At 48.2% G+C, this 20,247-nt stretch overlaps 1 protein-coding gene and 1 long non-coding RNA gene across 8 annotated transcripts in view; one reads left to right on the forward strand and one right to left on the reverse strand.

Annotated features, from left to right (window-relative positions):
- The window catches only part of HLCS (holocarboxylase synthetase), a 238,033-nt gene extending 223,638 nt beyond the window's left edge, over window positions 1-14,395 (forward strand). For all 7 annotated transcript variants that reach the window (XM_042954462.1, XM_042954460.1, XM_042954459.1 and 4 more), the window contains 5 exons: window positions 428-495; window positions 2,179-2,339; window positions 8,069-8,183; window positions 10,349-10,562; window positions 12,027-14,395. In XM_042954462.1, coding sequence (XP_042810396.1) covers window positions 428-495; window positions 2,179-2,339; window positions 8,069-8,183; window positions 10,349-10,562; window positions 12,027-12,198 — 730 coding nt within the window. In that variant the 3' untranslated portion in view covers window positions 12,199-14,395. The remainder of the gene's footprint in view (window positions 1-427; window positions 496-2,178; window positions 2,340-8,068; window positions 8,184-10,348; window positions 10,563-12,026) is intronic.
- On the reverse strand, window positions 10,794-12,079 carry LOC122229404. The gene is made up of 2 exons (XR_006206979.1): window positions 11,969-12,079; window positions 10,794-11,080 (listed from the first exon to the last, which is right to left on the reverse strand). It is a non-coding gene; the product is annotated as an uncharacterized LOC122229404 (long non-coding RNA).
- Window positions 14,396-20,247: the final 5,852 nt, after the last annotated feature.

Here is a 20,247-nt window from a genome sequence, read left to right on the forward strand (position 1 = left end):
CTTCTGTTATGATTATGTTCTAGTGTTCGGACAGAAACGCACCGTAAGTAGAAACAAATGTCAGGAACTGCTAGTTGTCACCCAAAGAAGGGACACCACATCAGAGTGGGGAAGAAAGAACTTGGTAGGATATTCCGAAGAAATAGAATCGAGCAACGTCTTAAATAAACTAAGAGCTCAGGCAGGTACACAGCCTTTCCCCACCCCAATCTTGTTTGATTAAATGGTGTTTTCTTGGGCTCTTCTTCCTTGTTCCCACTGCAGAGGCTGGGAAGGGGGTCATTATCCCTCGAAACCTGGAAAATGGCCCTTTCTTTCCCCCACATGCTCGCAAATGAGTGCAAACAGGGTCCCTTCTCGTGTGTGAGCTGTGGGCTGCCCTATCATGTCCCCGTTCTGGCTGACCAGTCTTTCCCACCGTTTGCAGGTTGATGTTTGAGATCCCGCAGGAAATGGGGTTAATAGCCATCGCAGTCCGCCAAACACAGGGCAAAGGTCAGTCATCTTTTGTTATCGTTTCTGCTGTTTTGTTTTCTAAAATCTGTGACTCCTGTGTCCAGATTGCCAATGGATCATGTGTCCTGATCGCAGAGGAGACGCACATTACAAGTGCTTGTGTTCACACCCCCTAACATGGAGGAAGAGGGCGGGAAATTGATCAGAAGACTGAGCCTTTTAGTACAATTAAAAGCATTCTCTCAAACTGAGATGGTTATTAATCACTGGATGTTCTACTGGGAATTTTTTGTTTGTTTGTTTATTTTTGAGAGAGTGTGAGCAGGGGTGGGGCAGAGAGAGAAGGAGACACAGACTCCCAAGCAGGCTCCAGGCTCTGAGCTGTCAGCACAGAGCCCGATGCAGGGCTCAAACTCACAGACTGCCAGATCATGACCTGAGCCGAAGTCAGACGCTTGACCGACTGAGCCACCCAGGCGCCCCTGGGGATGGTTTTAACATTCAGTCATCTACATCTTGTAAATTCCTCTTTCTGACACATTCTAGGCATTGCAGTGTGTGAATCATGACTGTGTTATAGAGACATTTACTTGCCTGAAGGTTCTCTGGGAGGTGCCTTCTGTGTCCCTATTGAGCGTCACACAGAGGAGGCCTTCCGTCTGCCAGCCCCCACCCCGCTGCCCTGGAAATTCCATGCAGCGGGCGCTTGATCAGTGGTCAGTGCCCGTTCACAGAGTGATCACAGAGAAGCCAAGGGCTGCTCAGAGCTTCCGCCACCTGCTGACCCTCGGAAACCAGAGCCCGCATCCTCCCAGAATCCACTTGGGGTCCAACCGCAAGCAGATTCCATGCTTGGTGGTCATGCAGGAGGCACTTGGCCCTCGCCCCTGCTCCAGACAGCACCAGGCCAACCCAAACGTGCTTGTAACTCTCAAGAGAGGCTCCTTACGCCTTTCTCAGAACGAGCAATGAAATAAGAAATCCACTGTTTCCCACTTCTTTCCTTTGAATATGTCTTTTGAACATAACTCAAAGAGAAAATTCATTTTATCCAAAGCCGGGGGGCTCAATATGGTGGTTTAAATAAAGGACATAGAAGGACTTTGATTATACCTCTCATTTTGATCAGTTTATTTTCTTGGCTTCTGTTTTAGGAAAAAATAGTTCAGAGAGTTAATGCTAGGGCTTACTTTTTAAATTCAACTTCCTTTTCCCCCCCTTATAACAGTGAGATATAATTCACATCCCATACAGTTCCCTCATTTAAAGTGTACAATTTTGGGTTTTTTTAAATATGTTCACAGGTTGTGAGACTATCACCACAATATAGGTCACTTCTAAAATGTGGCTCCCAGGACTTCTCCTGGACAGGACAGACCTGGCTCATTTTCCCCACTGTTTCTGTTTTTGCCTGCATGACCGTATGGAGAAAATTAAGCTGACAGTCATGTTCAGACCCTGTAAGACTTTGAATCATCGAAGCCTAAATGATATGCTCACTGAGGCTGAACATTCTGCTACTTATCAGAAACTTGTTCAGCAACACAGCATCAGATTTTAAAAAGCTTCTCTGTTCTTGAGTTAACCCTAGAATCTCCAAGCATCGTAATCAGTCTGGGTTGATTGCACACGTGGCTGCTCGGCCCATTTTCTGGCTCTGTGTGCATCTGACTCTGTTTGCATGGCGACGTGGCCACTTTCCTGATGGGGCCTGTGTTCCAGGGCGGGGATCGAATGCTTGGCTGAGCCCCATGGGATGCGCCTTGTCCACCCTGCTCGTCTCCATCCCGCTGAGGTCCCAGCTGGGACAGAGGATCCCATTTGTCCAGCATCTGATGTCCCTGGCCGTTGTGGAGGCGGTAAGGTCCATTCCTGAGTACCAGGTACGTGCAGCTCCTGTGTCTAACATCCCCGCCCTGCGCGTACATCCCAGCTGATAAAGTCGGTATATGGAGGATGTGTCCGGACGATAGCTGCATATAGAGTTGCAGCCTGCTCTTTGCAAAGCTGGGCAGCAGAGTATTCTTGGAGCTTTGAGAGTTTGGAAAGCACCAGCAGCTTTTACAGCGGCGTGAGGCTCGCCAGATGTGTTTCTTTCCCAGAGCTTCCTTTCTGTGCTGTTGTCCAATTTATCAAGCATCTTAGGGCAAACCTCTTTTTATTTATCTTTTCCTTTAATTGAAGCCCATTGGACGGGACGGGCCACTTGTGTTTTCTGGTGAAAAGCCTTATCTTATAGACCTAAACAACCTTCTCATTTCCCACCTTCATTTTGCACAGTCACTGTTGGGCAGAGCAATCCTTTGTCTGTGGCCGCCCAGGTTTAACGTGCAGGTTCATTTTGGGGTGTTGCTCCCAGCTCTATGGCAGGGGTGCCTGCTTCGTCATTACCATTGGATACTTTCGTGTCACTTATTAAGGAGACAAGAGACCAGTGCACACAGTCACTGTATATCCTCTTCCTCAGTTTTCCTGGAAGAATTTCACATGAGTGTAAAAAGGGAGTTCCCGGGGCACCTGGGTGGCTCAGTCCGTTAAACATCCCACTTCGGCTCAGGTCATGATCTCACGGTTCTTGAATTCGAGCCCCGCGTCAGGCTCTGTGCTGCCAGCTCGGAGCCCGGAGCCTGCTTCGGATTCTGTGTCTCCCTCTCTCTCTGCCATTTCCCTGCTCGTGTCTGTCTGTCTCTCTAAAATAAACTTAAAAAAAAATTTTTTTTCAAGGGTGTTCATCCCCAGGCTCCCTCCCACCTACAGTCTTATGTCAGGCTGAAAACAATTATTGTATTAACTCCTGAAGTCAGAGGCTAAGATCATGACTTTCAGTGGGGCCCGTCCTCATGTTCAACAGGGAAGCCATCATCTCCAGCGCCCCTTAACCCCCTCTAATGTGGTCATGCCGTCATGGTCACTGTGTGTAGGGCTGGGGTATGTGTTTCCCAGGCATGCACACTGAAGTCCCAGGCATGCACACTGAAATATGACATTTATTACCAGGTATTCAGCACACTTGCTGTCTGTATCTGAAGGGCTTGGGCTTAAGCTACAGATTTTCCACACCAGCGTTTCTCGCCGTCGGCACTGTTGACATTTGGGCCCCACATCTCAGGTGGGAGGCCTTCCTCTGCAGGAGGTGGGACAGCATCTCTGGCTGCTCCCACTAGGTGCCAGCAGGATTCCCCGCAACCTTCACAGGTTCAGCCTGCAGCCCCCTGAGCCAGATGTCTCCCCTCGTAGAAGGCAGTTGAGAAGATAAAGTTCTGTTGGGAGGTCGGGGGGGGGGGGGCGGTATTTTTAACCCTAGCAACAAGTTTGTTGGTCTTAGGAAAATAAATGAAAATTTAAATTTTAAATTAGCCTGGTTAGCTTTTTCTTGGCTTTGATTTTGACCTTGTAGCCTCACCTGTTAACTTAGCGAGCATTCTTTGAGTGCCTGCCTTACGGGAAGGGCTGGGGGCAGCGGGATGTGAGGTGGGCAGCCCGCCCTCAACAGCACACCTGATGGGTGTTGTCCCTCATGCTCCTTCTTCTGTCCTGTTTCTGTAGTCACGCAGCCCAGTCTCACCTGTGTCATGTGACTTTGGTTTGGGATTAGATGTATTCTTCCTTTATTTCATTTTCAGTTTTTACTGAGATACAATTGACCATGTAAGTTTGAGGCGCACAGTACAATGACCTGACCTACTTGTGAAGTGGTTACCCCAGGAACTTGACACCCATCACCTCCTATAGTTCCTAGAAAACATTTTTTTCCCCTTGTGATAAGAACTTTTGGGATTTACTTTCTCAGGATTTATTTTAAAAAAGGTTTTGTTTTTTTTTTACAGTTTATTTATTTTGAGAGAGAGAGAGTGCAAGTGAGGAAGGGGCAGAGAGAAGGGGGAGGGAGAGAATCCCAAGTAGGCTCCATGCTGTCAGTGCAGAGCCCGACACAGGGCTTGAACCTACAAACTGAGATCATGACCTGAGCCCAATTAGGATGCTTAACTGACTGAGATCAACTCAGGTGCCTCTCAGTATTTATTTTTAACAGAGTCCATTTAGCTTACGCAGTACAAATCTAGGATGGTTGAAATAGGCCCCAGTTACATAGAGTTTGCCTTTTTTATATAAAAATTTTAATGTTTATTTTTGGCGGGGGGAGACAGCGTGAGCAGGGGAGGGGAAGAGAGAGGGAGACACAGAATCGGAAGCAGGCTCCAGGCTCTGAGCTGTCAGCACAGAGCCCAATGTGGGGCTCGAACCCACGAACTGTGAGATCATGACCTGAGCTGAAGGCGGACGCTTAACTGACTGAGCCACCCAGGTGCTTCGTACAGTTGGCCTTTCTTACATCTTTGGTCAGATGTCACCATCAGCACACAGATGGTGCCTGTCTCCCTGGACCAGAGGGAGTGTCACGGAAATGCCCATTACTCCTTCCAGAGCTTGCAATCCACTGCCTACCATCCCTCCCACTGTTTCTTCTGTTTGCGAGGTCCCCGCCATGCCAGGTGCCTGTAGTCCTCCACCCTCCCCTCCCCTCCCCTCCCCTCCCCTCCCCTCCCCTCCCCTCCCCTCTCCTCTCCTCCCCTCCTGTCCCCTCCCCGTACCTGGAAGTTCTGTTTGCCCTGGGAGGCCCTGCTCCGATGCCATTCCCGGAAACTTCTAGCTACAAACTCCCTCCTCTAACCTTTTGGTGTTTGGAAGGTCTGAGCCACTTTTATGGTTTCTCCCGTGGCCCGCTCTGGAGCAGTGTTATTTGTGCTTCTGGTTCCATCTCCTGTAAAGGAACCAGCTCTGTGGATGAAGGAGTAGTTTTATTTTGATCCCAAAGAGACTAACATAGCACTTTGTACCCGGGAGGCCCGCGGCAGCTGTTTGAATACGTGGTTGAGATAGTATAAAAATAAGCATGTGGACTTTCTCTTCGATGAAATAGATGCCGTAGTTTCCCCGCAGGAGAAGCCACGATTCTGTAAGCCGCCATTGACCAACTAGACCTGAACGTGTGAAGTAAATCAGGAACCCGGGAACGGGGCCAGCGCGGAAGCAAGCCGCTGCCCACCTACCGCAGGAGCCGAGCCTGGGCAGGGACCGTGTTGGGTACATGGGGGCCTGGGAAGGCGAGAGAGGACATGCGAGAGTGACCAAGGCCAAAGTCTCCAAGCTACAGATTTTCCACACCAGCGTTTCTCGCCGTCGGCACTGTTGACATTTGGGCCCCACATCTCAGGTGGGAGGCCTTCCTCTGCAGGAGGTGGGACAGCGTCTCTGGCTGCTCCCTCTAGGTGCCAGTGGGATTCCCTCAAGCTGTGACAACCAGATGTCTCCATCTGTTGTCTCCAGCATTGCCCAGTGTCCCCTGGGGCAGGGTAGCAGAATGGCACCCTTGCTCCGGCCGCCATGGAGATCCCTGTTCTAGACACGAAGGATTATGAAGCTCCCTCCCTGTCAGTTACAGGTCCCGGTGCTCATCCCCACGTCTTCTTTATGCTTTTGTTCCTTTGTGCTTTTGCATTTCTCCTCTCTGCCTAGAGTGCCCTGCAGGGCAGAACAGAAATGTATTCCACTGGCTGAGATGCAAAGAAGGCCTTGTTGAAGGGAGAGAAGGAGATTTCTTGGAAGCAGCAGGCTCTGTAGCACAGTATTAAGCTCCCTGGGGGCTTGGTGTCAGAAAGCCCTGGGTTTGGGGGCACCTGAGTGCCTTGGTCAGTTGAGTATCTGACTTCGGCTCAGGTCATGATCTCACGGTTCGTGAGTTCAAGCCCGCATCGGGCTCTGTGCTGACAGCTCAGAGCCTGGAGCCTGCTTGGGATTCTGTGTGTCCCTCCCTCTCTCTCTGCCCCTACCTCAGCTGGCGGCTCATGCTGTCTCTTAAAAAAGTAAATTAACATTTAAAAGGAAGGAAGGAGGGAGGGAGGGAGGGAGAGAAGGAAGGAAGGAAGGAAGGAAAGGAAGGAAGGAAGGAAGGAAGGAAAAAAAGGAATGGGAGGGAAGGGAAAGGGAGGGGAGAGGAGGGGAGGGAGAAAAAGAATCCCAGCTCTGCTGCATCTGAGTGTAACCGCAAGCCACCCAGGCAGTCTCTCTCAGCTTCAGTTTCTTCCTCATAAAACAGGGACAAAACTAGTACCCCCTGGGGGTCTGGTGTAAGTAACATAGGGACTAGGGCTGAGAAGGGGCTCTGGGTGGTACTGGCCCTCAGGGAAGGAAGCGAAAGCACTGTGGGATCAGAGGCCATCAGCTACCCTGCAGTCTTTCCGTTTTATTTGCTGAGGGTCTTTCTTTCAGCCTCATATATCCCGATTTCCTTCTTCTCCCCACACGTGGCACAACTTGGCTGCCACCCCCGGCCCAGGAGACCTGGCAGCTCCAGCACCCACCGGGTCTCACCCGGTCTCTGTGCGCCCACTTAGGAGTCCCGGCAGGAGGGGGGGGGATCTGGGTGGCCTAGCTCAAGGCAGTGACCGGCACCGTTCCACTGCGATCGGGGCTCAGGCAGGGTCGCCCAGGGTTGCTTCAGGATAGAGACGCAGTGAGCCGCAGAACAAATCGTTTCTGTTAACTGCTGACTGTTGGCAGTGTTTTGAGATCCTTCCGTAATAATTCAGTGAACCGTGTTCCTACCCTGCATCTCTGTAGCATTCTCCTTGAAACATTTCTACCCACCTTTTATGATATTGGTTGATTTAGGGCATCTTTTCTCTCTCGGGCATGAGCTCCTTAAGGGAAGAGAACCCAGAAGTATTATTCTCTCCCTGCCCCCAACCCAGCACACAGTAGGTGCTCACTGCTGGTGGATTTTGGTTTCCCGGTGCGTGTAAGTTACGTTTGCACTATACTGTGGTCTAAAAAAGCAATGGACACGCCTTAACTAAAAAATATTTTATTGAGAGAGTGCCTGGGTCTCAGTCACTTAAGAGTCCAGCTCTTGGTTTTGGCTCAGGTCATGAGCTCACGGTTTGTGAGTTTGAGCCCCGCATCAGGCCCTGCACTGACAGCCCAGTGTCTGCTTGGGATTCTCCCTCTGCCCCTCCCCTTCTCATGCACTCTCTCTCTCTCCCTCTCTCTGTCTCTCAAAATAAATGAAAAACTTAAAAAATATATATTTTATTGCTAAAAAATGCTAACCATCATCTGAGCTTTCAGTGAGTTGTGATCACTGATCACAGATCACCATGATAACCAAATAATGAAAAAGTTTGAAATGTTGTGAGAATTCCCAAATTGTGACACAGAGACGCGAAGCGGGCAAGGGCTGTTGGAAAATGCTGGCACTGATCGATCAGCTTGCTCCTCTCAGGGCTGCCGCCAGCCTTCGGTGTGTAAAACACACAGTGTCTGTGAAGCACGATGAAGACATATGCCTGTACTGAGATAATGAACAGTGCTGGGGTGTGGGGAAAATGCCAGAATTTGTGCCAGATATGTTCTTTAGGTCTCTCCCAGCCCCAAGGTGGTCCTTTCACACTGGATTGTCCCAAAGATGAGCTGTCAGAACCAGAAGAGAGGTTGAGATCCCATGTTCCATTAGATTCGAGAACATCCTGCCTATCTTCCTTTGGGCTAGATGACCTGTCCTGATCCCTTTGTGTCCTGTGCTTGCTTGATTAACGCACAGATTTTCCTTTAGGATATCAACTTACGAGTGAAGTGGCCCAACGATATTTATTATAGTGACTTCATGAAGCTTGGTGGAGTTCTGGTTAACTCAACGCTTTTGGGAGAAACATTTTATATACTTATTGGTAAGCTTTTAAAGCCCTTTCCTCCACATTTTTAGATTAATAAAAGCAAAAATAAAAATGGTTTATACATGGCTACATTGGGGGGAGTGGATTATCATATGGGATTACTTTTTCTCTGAGTCCTAAGTTACAGAACACAATATGTATGCAAAACAAGCCAGATTGGTTGAAAGCCCTTCAAGGGGTTTAGCGTTCCTGTCTATGGCCATGGAAACCACCAAATTGGTATCACATCAAACAGGTTTTTCATTACACCTCTCCACGTGCCCGCTTCTTGTTGAATTAGAAATGGTGAAAATAAACATTTGACATGCCATTTTGTAATAAGAAAAGAAAGTTAATCTCAAGGATGGGTCTCCTGGTGGTCTGGCATTCTTAATGGGACCTTCCCAGGCCATGAAAAAGTTGCGTTCTTGTGGACCTTCAGAAGAAGCTCCAGGCTGGTCAAGGTGGGGTGAAGAATCCTGCTGCCCCGCAGCGCACCCGCGTCAGGCGAGGAGGTGGGTTCAGAAACGGTTTCAGAAATTCTTAGGCTCCTGCTCCTCCGAGCATCGGCTTCTCCCTAATGTCCAGGAGAACTCAACATTCAAAAATTAATACTGGACAGAAAACACGTGATGACGTGTCAGAAATGCCAGCCAAAAGATGCAAAGCTTAGGTTTCCAGCACTGCTACCAAACTGTTTCATATCGTCCAAGCTCTGCTTCCCATTTTTAAATGTGTTAATGAGGCTAGATGTAGATGTTCTGAAGTAGGGCCCATAGGTATCAATGGGGCCCAGGGATGGCCTCAGGGAGCTAAGGAAGTCTGCCATTGGGGGCGGGGGAGGAAAGGGAACATGTTCCTCTGGGGAGAATTCATAGCTTTTGTTAAATTCTTAAGGCCATGGGAGGTGATGGGGGGAGGAAAGATTCAGAGTCACCAACAAGGGTACTCTCTGGTTCTTAGAAAGGTGTAGCCGAAGTTGGCACTAGTCAGTGTTGCTATTTTCCCCAGGACTTGGGATTTTCTGAATATAACGGAGATTTTCAGGACTGTATACACATACTCTAATGCCTCACCCTCCATGCTGTGTGTGTTGTTGAATGAATGAACAAATGAAAAACTGCTGATTCTGTCCCTGTTGCTGTAGTTATGTGTTTTTTGTTTCCAGATGTAATTTATATTGCTTTGTATTTTAATAGCCAGTATATTAAAAAAAAAAAAAAATCTGAGGCCAATCAGTCTTTCCCTTCATGCTGAAAATGGCTCCGAACATTTACCAAAGAATACTGCTATTGTAAATGTCACCATTCTATCTGAGGCGAGTATTTGGGGAATTTTTTCTCAGAGGCACTGAAAACAAGATAGTCTCACTGCTTCATTCTTGCCGTATTTCATTTCTTATTGAAGACCTCTTTGAGGTTGATTCAGGGCCCTGTTGAAAACTGAGGTTTGACTTCGCTGAAGACTTCCAACTCTCCCGGAGAGGATGGTGATATTAAGTAACAGCAGAGACAAGCCTGTTCAAACCCCACTGCTGGTAACTCGCTCTCCCGAAGCTGTGGTTTAGGAGCCTGTAAAAGAGCCACTGAACATGAGTTGGCCCCTTGCCAACAACGTAACCCTAGCACCAGAGACTTCCAAGGGTAAAGTATTAAAAGATGTGTTCTAGGTTTATGCCATGACCGAGGTTTGAAATCTCTGAATCCAGAGTTTACTCCTTAAGACCTGAATAAAATTCTTTATTTTCAGACATGTGTTCTGTTACTCAAGTCGGAAAAGAAACAAGAAATTTTACTGTATATTGGGCTCAGGGCAGACCTACGCTTCTTGGCTCGACCCCGTGAAGGATCGTTTCAGAGGCCAGTCTAAGGAGCTCGGTCCCGTTCATAGCTTCCGTTTAATCGAATCGAATCTGCCTTTCTTACCCCAACCGGTCTGCAGTAAGGTTGGGGTGGTCCCAGCTTGAACAAGGATAATAAAGGAAGGATGAAAAAAGGAGACCGGTCCCAAAGAGATAAGTCATTCTTTAAGTGGCCAGAGATAATAAATTTGAAATGAGGACGAGGAAGCAGGGGGCAGGGGATCCAGGCTGTAACTTCTTCCAGGTGGTTGAGAGGAATGTGTGATCCTCCCAGTACGATGAGCTGCTCGCGTTTTTCAACCGTTTACTTTTGTTGCAGGCTGTGGATTTAACGTGAGTAACAGTAACCCCACCATATGCATCAATGATCTCGTCACAGAATACAATAAGCAACACAGGGCAGAGCTGAAGCCCTTCAGGACCGATGATCTCATCGCCAGAACTGTGACCGTGCTGGAGAAACTGATCGACACGTTTCAGGACAAAGGGCCCAATGGCATTCTTCCCCTTTATTATAAGTATTGGGTACACAGGTCAGTGCTGGCCCGTCTTCACTCTTTTAAAATGTCTTCGTTCAATTAGTAGTTCGCTATCTTAAAACAAGAAACTGAGCACAGGTCTAGATAACTATTTTTTCCCTTTCTGATGGAGAAAAAACTGGCGGACACTATTTTGAGCAAGTTACCATCAGCAATGCCAGGACGAACTGGCATCCCGGGTCTGCTGCGGATGGGATGCAGCGAGAAGGACACAGCATCACCGGAGAGTTTTCCCGCATGTTTATTTAAATCGTAGAACATTCTAGATATCAACAGTTTTCAAAGCAAGATCCCCCAGGGGCAATAGCATCCTCACCTGGGAACTTGTTAGAAATGCAGGTTATTCTCAAGTTCCACCCTGGGCCTCCTAAATCAGAAACTCTGAGGCTGGCCGAACACTCGAGCACAATTCATGTTTCAACAAATGCTCCAGGGGATCCACACGCACCCAAAGCTTGAGAGGCACTGGTACCTATCAGCAGGCCTCTGTGCTTCAAAAATGTTAATGTCCTCTAACACAAAAAAATAAAAAGAAGGTGGGAGATTTGTTTGACATTAAAGAGGACTAAAGAGGCATGACAATAAATGCAAGATGTGATTCATAATTAGATCCTGGATGGGAGGAAATAGCCACAAAAAATATTAATGAGACAATGGGGAAATTTAAACATGAACTATATATTAGATGTTATTATACCAAGATTAGACTTCTTGAGGGTGATAATGGTATTTTGGTTTTGTGGGAGATTGTTCTTAGGAGGTACATCCTGAAGTATTTAAGTGTGAAGTGTCATGATGCCTGCAACTTATTTTTAAACGTCAGCAAAAAAGCATGTGTGTGCACGAAGAGAGAAAGCAAATATGGAAAATGTTATCAGTTGGTGTGAATATAAACGAAGAGGGAATCTGAGGTTCATTGTACTATTTTTTCAACTTTTCTGCAGGTTTAGACTTCTTCCAAATAAAGATGAGTGGCGGGGGGAGGGGAGGGATCCTCTATTTTAAAAACTATTTACAAGGATGTAACTCACCACAGGTACATTTGGAAAATATTAAAAGTAGCATTAGAGCGAGTTTAACTCGCAGGCGATGCCACCCAGCTTTGTTTTATAAAATTAGCTTCCCAGCTCAGTTTCTTTTGCCCCAATCTCAGCCAAGAAAACCTAGAGCTGCACAGCGGTTCTTAGAAGTGCTGGGGGGGTGAGGAAGTAGGTACACATCATCCTCCGGATGAGCAGAATGAGGGGAAAGTCCGAACTCTATGTTGGAATTGCCATCAACCTGATTGTGCTAGTAGTTTATGAAAACAGTTCATGAGGGACCAGTGAGAGTCCGAGCATCCTACCCCGCCCCCCCCCGCCCTCCCGAACCCTTTACCCAATGGGTAAGTACTTAACCACCTGTCTGTAGACACTGTGTGACATTTCCCAGTGACTGTCTGCTCTTCTTCATGTACAGTGGCCAGCGGGTCCGCCTGGGAGGCCTCGAGGGCCCGGAGGTGTGGATAGTCGGCCTAGATGACTCTGGGTTCCTTCAGGTTCAGCAGGAGGACGGCGAGATCGTGACAGTGCATCCAGACGGCAACTCCTTCGACATGCTAAGAAACCTCATCATCCCCAAACAGCAGTAGCCCGAGCCTGGGGTCACTGTCTTGGCCGCTGGGCAGTGGGAGGGTGGGCGGAGACACTGCATCGAACATTCCGGTTCAATTTCTGCTGCCTTTCCTAGCCCGAGGAGCTGGAAAACGGATTTAGAGTTGTAGGTGGATTTTTTTTCTCCTTCCAGTTAACCTCCTTAATTCCTTAATTTTGTTCTGTCTGTTGCCATTTGACTTGGTGTCAGAAGATGTTCTGGGGGGTAGCAGAAGATTTAGTTCAGATAAAGCACTACCACAGGTGTGAAATCTTTCTCCCCTCTTGGGCTTGGATGTGTGTTTATTGGCCCAGAAGAAAAACACAAAAAACACAAAAGTTTTTATTTGGAAACAGCAATGGAATAATTCAGATGTTTCCCCAGTAGCAGAGACCTTCACTCCCAGACTATTAAAAAATAAATCAAAAAAAGCTTCCAGGCCCAGACCAGCAATGAGGTAGAGGGTTGGTAACACTGTTTATGAGCATCCAGGGAGGTGTTTTGCTAGAAGAACACTGGCAGTTCGTTGTTTTATTATTATTATTTTTTTTTGTCCATAAGGAAAGAGAAGGTAGATTTCTGAGGGTTACTCTGGACCCACTGGTTTGTGGTCCAGTCACAGTGCCTAAGTGGCTGCAGAGATGGATGTCACTGGCAGGCTGCAGTGACCTTGGAGAGGAAATCAGTTACTTGCTTGGACATTAATGTATGAGCCCTCTTTTCATAAATTTGAATTTACTGCGTATCCTGAAGTGATGGGATCAAGTTCAAGAGCCTTAAAGTGTTGATTAGGCCTCGTGTGAATGTGGGGTGGATGACTGGGCCCTAACAGCTGGAGACGAAGACGCATTCATACCACACACAAGGGAGGCTTTGGGGCTTTTGAAATGTGGCGCATTCCTGAAAGACGGTTTGGTGCACAGAGAACAGAAGGACATGGCATTTTATTTGTAAGCCGTAATTTTTACCCCTCTTTTCCTAAATTGCTAAGAAAGGAAATACGACTGATACTGAGCACCCATCGTCTAAGAGGGAGGGAGGGTGTGTGTGTGTGTGTGTGTGTGCGCGCGCGCGCGCGCGCGTGTGAGAAGCTTTAAAAGAAGATGTTCAAGATCTGATGCCCTAAAAGTCTCCATGGAAGAACAAAAGAAAGGAAACCTTTTGATATACGTTTGTGATTTCCAGATGTACTCCATGCTCTTTCCATGTAACGCCTATCTCCGTTGAACTTGTGAATCACACGCATTACTTTTCAGCCTTAAAAGGCCAGTTTTTGTCCACTTTTCTCTCTTCCTGCCAGTCCCATCTGAAATTAGTGGAAAGAAAACTTGATGGAGCTCTCAGCATTGGACAGAATCCCTTTATTACACACTAGCACTGTCTTTACCCAGCTTTACTTAGGCTAATTCCAAAAACTTGGGTTTTCAGTATAAAACGTGTCCACCTTTAGCCAGGCACAGCCAGCACCATAGGAAGGGGGGATAAATAGCATGTTTAGTTAAGTACAACAACCCAATATGTGTTTTTGGAACTGTAACTTTTAAAAGAACTTCAGAAGTAATTTTTGCAAATAAGGCTTCAATTAGAATTATTTTTGTCAAAAAAAAAAAAAAAATGCTTCTCTCCTAAGTGTCTAAGTCTTCTTTTGGAATTAGTGACAAGTTTAAATAAAAACCCACACCACCCCAAAATCACCAGATGAACTCACCCTTGAGAGGGCATCTGCAAAATATCATCAAGAGGAAAGATCTCCCCGCTGATGCTGCGAGTTTCATTTCTCAAACTTTGTAATATAAGGCAAGTCCTCTCTCAGAGCTGCCATTGTTACTGTTTGAATTTCTTTGGGGGGTTCTTTAATGAAAAACATGCTACGTTTTGTTTTTAGCTGAAGTCCTGTTCTAGATAGTTCTGCTTTGGGGGAAAAAATGTTATCATTTCCTTTCCTTTCTGTAAATTAAAACTAATGAAGTGTCGCCATGTCAGCGCAGATGGAGATGTCCCGGGCATAGACCACTTTACCTCTGTGCTTTTAAGACTGTTCTTTCTCGTGTAGTCACCCAGTCGCCTTGAGGGACACGAAGTAGACTTGAAGCAGATGCTAGATTTTCCGTAAACCCGATTTTGCCTCAGATGAACCAAAGACTTTTGAAATTCTGCTTCATATAGAAGAGCTGAATAAAAGCATTTTACTCGTAGCTATTAGCGTTAGGGAAATTATTTACTTGCTACGCGACACTCATGGATTTGAGGTCGTTTTGTGCACCTGACGGTCTCTGATCTCAAGGAGCTTTAAAGTCTTAACGGAAACTTTGCATTTTCTTCATAATCTTGAAAACATGGTAACTGAACTCAGGATTGGCGTGGGCTTTCCGGGCATTTGATTGGCCCCCGCGTGTGGAGGCTGCACATTGATTGGCCCCCGCGTGTAGAGGCTGCGCATTGATTGGCCCCCGCGTGTAGAGGCTGCGCATTGAGCATCTTACCTGGTTTTGTAAAAGACCAGACCCCTTCTCTTCCCGGCTGGTGGCAGATTTCGGAGGAAGCCGTGGAAAAGCACCCCCGAATGTGCACAAGGAAGTTTTCCCTAGGACTCGTGGCCCCCGCCGAAGCAGCACCCCTTGATGCTGGGCCTCCTGGCAGCATTCAGGGGGTGTGGGCAAAAAGTCCAAGGATTCGTGTCTGGTCTCAAACACTCCGTGGGGGTTGCTACCGCAGACTTTGCCCGATGTGGGAAGGAGTGGGCCGATGAGGGGTGTGTGATGGGTGGGTGCACAGGCCCAGGTGAGGGTAGTATGCAGCCTCCAGTCCCCGAGTCCCCCACGTACACCCACGGGGCTGGCCTCTGGGGTTCCCCCTGCCCTTGACCTGGGAAGCGGGAGAAAAGCCAGTCTCACCCAGCAGTTTCAGGATGTAGCAGGGAGACATTTTCAGCTTGCATTCTGGAAGCTCTGTTTGCTCCTAACGGGCAGAAAATGGAGAATCCTTATTCCTGCATAATTACTATGCACATCAAAAATGTTTAAAAGCGTACCCCTTCCCATTTTTACCTTTTCAAAGAATCATCTCTGAAAAGTAATTACTTTAAACCAATGCCTATAAAAATCGAGTCTTACCAAAATAAACTTTCAGGTTTTCTGTACAGTTTGGGCTCATTGTTATTTCTACCACAAGTTTCATTTTTAAAAACAGGCAACTACTCTTGGTTACCAGCATTTTTATTCATATTTAAACATTTTTACAAAATAAATAGTTTTACATGGTAAGGAGTATGTATGTATTTCTAAGTTATTAAGAAGCTGGGTGCTTTTTGTTGTTTTTGATTTATTTTTGACAAATGTGTCATACAAAAGAGAAATATTATTATTCCAAAGAATGAAACCCAAAGTAAAACAAAAACAAAACAAAACAAAAACCTTTTAGCTCAGGTGAGAAAGAAATATAAATTTTTAAACTGAAAAACTAATGTGACAACAAATTTAATAGAAGAACAAATTTTGTTCTTGGAGAACTGTTCTTTTGTAAGAACTGCTTGACTTTTGTTTTGAGGCTTTTCCCCAAGATTTCAACTTTATATGTCATACTTAAGTTTAGGAACAGCTTGAATAAATGCATCTTCGATAGCCCAAGAGTTGCGATGCACTACGATTTTAAACGACTGTAATTTTCTGGCATTTGTTTGAAAACCTTCTTTTTATGTCATTTTATCGCAGCAGCCCCCACAGTCTACCTTAACTGTCTTACAGTTACAATAAATTACAACTTCGGGTAGACTTTGTCCGGGATTCATTGACCGTGTAAACCTCTCCCACCCTTAGGGTCCAAGGGGAAAGGCTTGGTTGGCCCTAGGACTGTTTAAAAAGGACAAAGGGGTGGGGGGCCAGGGAGTGGAAAATACCGCTCTTGCAGATCTCCTGAAGCAGCCCCGTTCCCTTCTCTACAAAGGTATGAATGGAATGGCTTTTCTAGAAAGGGCTTCCATGAACATAAAGGAATTCCTTTCCCTGGGAGGCCCCTTGGAGGGCCCAGCCAGTCTTAAACTGGGTTTCTTTCTCAAATCCGTTTGATCTGGCATTTTTCGTCAACGTGTTAGGAACCCACTACAATTTTTGTTTTCTTTTTTTGTGAAAGAGAGTCGTATTTATTAAAATGCTTCCTCTTCCCCTGCCGGAGCCTCATCGAAGTCAAGAAACGATACCCCCAGCTTAAATGTGCAGACTCTTAAAGATGGGCTAACAATATTAGGTTGCCATGGTAACTCCCGTTCACTTTAAACTGAGCTGCTGGCCGCCTGAAAGCCGGCTTGCGTAGGAATCTTCCTTCACGTTCTAGGCTATGAAAACCGTGATGTTTGTGTAGACAAGGACGTTTTCCCTAGTACCCATTTTATTTTTCAAGCACACACACACTCGTTGTTAAGCCTGTTTACGTTATCATTTGTGAATCTATAACGGTCTTCTCTTTTTCACCGCAACCTTTGCTCTTAAGCTGCTCGAAAGCCTTCATGATCTGTATTTACTCAACACGGCCCCCGGTGGTTCACAAGTTAGACACAAATGCATTTTGCGGTACTTTATTGAGAAACGTCGGTGATCTCTCCCGCTCCTCAAAACCTATCCTTCCAGGAATCATGGTTTAATTAGGACGGTTGTGAGCATAAAAAACTAATTACCCCGTGGCTTATTTTCCGTATGCACAAAGACCTGCTGATGAGGTATAGCTAAGCGCAGGACAGGGGTGTATGCGTTCGCTTCTTTTGACTCCGTCCCTTTGCCACACCACACGTGTTCCAAAATTTGCAACTTTCACCCCCCTCCCCCGCCACGAGGCAACTGACACCCTGCTCAGAAAGGAGGCAGACCCTCTGTGACACCAGGTCGGCAGACGATCATTTCACATTTTGAGAAGTTGATTACAGGTGCCCTTTGATTCTAGAACGATGCCTTAAAGACTTTCGTGAAACATCTTTCCGCTCAGGCGCAGAGTTTCCTAGAAGAAAACCGTTTCTGACACAGCGAAACGATGGAGTGTTTACCGGGTGAAGCAAATTAGAAGACGGTGGTTCAATGCATCGAACCACTTCAGAGCCATGGTAGGATTTTTAAACGGTGGAGTCTTGAAGCAAAAACATAAAAGACAAAAATGAATGTAAGTTTATTTTTAAAAACACTGCTGGTGCTTTATAAAAGGATTTGTTTACCTCCTACATACAGGACATGTTCATGGAGTTTTCTTGCTATGCAGAAAAGGCAGGAAATGCTAAAGAAAATGTATGCACCGTTTTTATTAGATCCCTTTAGCGACTTTTCTTCCACAAGGCGCAGTCCATTGACAATTTTCCATATTGCACATGCAATTTAACTAACTTTATTAGCACTACTTGTAGCAAACACGAGCCTAGGGAAATACAGGTCCGGGTGGACCAGAGGGATTTCGCCTTGTAATCAAACCTGACAGGGGTAGCCAGTCGCCTTGGGCACCTAAATCATCCACATGTCATTCTCAGAAAATATCTGGCTATATATAATTTTTTGCATTTAATGCCTATTCAATATACTCTGAAGGTGCTATTCTCGGTATCAAGAGTTCACAGAGGTTAGGAGGAAGTAAAAGCACACCCATGCTCATTCACTCCCTTGGTCTTGGCTTGCTGATTGTTGTACCGAAAAAAAAAGGCTTAAATTAAAACTTTTCATGAGGCTCATGAATGACTTTTAAAGACATGAGAGTTGTCGATTCCTGGGGCTTCAATCATCACATCCTGCCTTAAGAGTCTAAGAGCGCTCTGAATTCTGGAGCCTCCTCCTCCGGGTGGGCCACCGCCTGGCGTATCTGACCGGATCGGGTTGGGCTTTCGTCTTTACGGCGGAGGCTCCCCCGGAGCGGAAGCGCCTTCAATCCCCGGTGGGATTGCTGCTGCGCATCGGGGACGAGGCGAGGCGCGCGGGCCTGGTGGCGAGGCGAGGAAACCAAGTCCGCCCCCGGAGACGGGGCAGGTGGAGGTCGCGCGGGGGACGCGGGGGACGCTCAGCTCTGCCCCCTTCGGGACCCGGCTCTCGGAGAACAAAGGTCTGGCGGGCCTTTCTCCCCCGCCGCGGGCGCGCCGCAGTCCTCGGCACCGGCGTTTGCGGGATCTGCGTAAAAATCTAGAAGCCGGCCGCGGAGTTCTATTAAAATAGTCGTCTCTGTATAAATTAATTTAAACCGTGCATATACAGCCCGCCCCTCGTAACTCGGCTGCACTCTGGACAACAGGAGCCCGGGGCCCGGCCTATGGCTTCTCCCTGCGGGCAGCCCTGCGCGAGGTCACCTGCCGTTGGTGATGATGACCGAGGCGCCCAGGTAGTGCGGCAGCGGCGCGCCGGGCGGCGAGGCGGCGGCGGCGGCGGGGCCCGGGAGCCGGGGCCGCAGCGCGCCGGCCGCCGCCTCGGGGCCGCCGGGGCCGCAGGCGAGGGCGGGCGCGCCGGGCGCAGCGCCCCCCAGCGGCCCGCGCCGGGCCAGCACGCGGTGGTAGTTGAGCAGCACGAAGGGCAGCTGCGCAGGCGCGCCCGGGGGCTCCGGGGCGGGCGGCGCGCAGCACTCGGGCGCCGCGCGGGCCAGCGCCAGCCGCGCCCCGTCCCTGGCGGCCTGGCGGGCGGCCTTGGCCGGGCCCAGCGCGGGCTCCTCGCGGTAGTGGCCGCAGCTCGGGAAGCTCGGCGGCGGCGGCGGCGGTGGCGGCGCGGTGTCCTCGCCGAACCTGCGCGCGGCGGCGGGCGCTGCGGGGACAGGCGACACGTTAGACGCCCGCGCGGGGGGGGGGGGGGGGGGGAGGAAGGGGACACGCCCAAAGCGGCACCAACCCGGCGGGCCCCGGGCGCCGCCACCACCCTCTGGGCCACCCGCAGCGCGCTCCGCCCCCCGCAGCCGCCCGGCCCCTGCCCCTCCGCGCCCAGGCCCGCCCGCGCTGTCCGGTCGCAGGCTGCGCTCTGCGGCGTTCGGGTGGTCGCGTTCGAGAGCGAAGAGGAACAGGTGGAATTCATGTGAACGGTGCGCTCAATTTAATGCCACATGTCCGAAAGGTTATTTCAGTGTGGGGTCAATCGTTTTAAATGATTGCGGTATCTGATTCTTCGTTCCTGCCTTCCAAGTGCAGGCCCACCCAGCAGCACCTCCCATTCTCCTAGTAGCCGCATTTCAGTGCCCAAGAGCCACACGTGGCTGCTGGCTACCATCTTGGACAGCGTTGGTTTAGAGGCTTGCTTGCTTTTTTTTTTTTTCCCCTTAGCCCTCGGTGGGGAGAGTGGGGTGGTAATCACCCTGCTCCCTTTAGTGGGCTCATGACTAAAGTAATAACCACCCTCACTAATTAGATGCCTGCAATCAATTAGCTCCCTATTTTTTTTTTTTTTTTTTTTTTTTTTTTTACCTTAAGACAACCTTTGTCTTCCTTTAATATCAAAAAAGACTAGGAAGTGGATCGCAAATTGCCCCAAATTAGCACCTTTGGTCCTTTTTTTTACCAAGTGTGTGATAAACGAGGTTGTTATTAACCTCTTTCGCTTTCAAAATAGCAACTTTTTAAAAAATGTAATACTGTGGGTTAGTTATATCATTGGCCAACTTCCACAGACCAAGAAAAATAATTCTTTCAGGTCAATCTCAAGTGGATAATATCTTCAGCTGTTGTCAAGATGCCTAGCTTTCTCTTTCTTTCGTTGGCTGTCAGGGGAAATCCCTTCCTTGGTTATTTGAGGGACCCAATGCACTGATGGCTGTCTCTCCAAATCTGAGACACTGGCGGCTCCGAGGACCGAGGACCGGCCCAGGCCGAAGGCGGGACCATGCTGCCCTAGTGGCTGGTGTGTTCTTTTCTAAGCTCCCCACTTTTGAAAAACGTGTCCTAGTCATCTCCAAGGCAGTTGGCTTTCTCCCACGGTCTATCCCTCGTCTCACATTAGGGACAAGACGGGTCTCAGCCTTGTAAAGACCGGGTCTGAACAAGAGATTCCCAAAGCCGCTGAGGAGGAACAGAGCCCTACCTGCCTCCAAAGAGAGGAAGAGGGGAAAGGAG

This window comes from Panthera leo, chromosome C2, assembly GCF_018350215.1.
Source record: "Panthera leo isolate Ple1 chromosome C2, P.leo_Ple1_pat1.1, whole genome shotgun sequence".
Lineage (NCBI taxonomy): Eukaryota > Metazoa > Chordata > Mammalia > Carnivora > Felidae > Panthera > Panthera leo.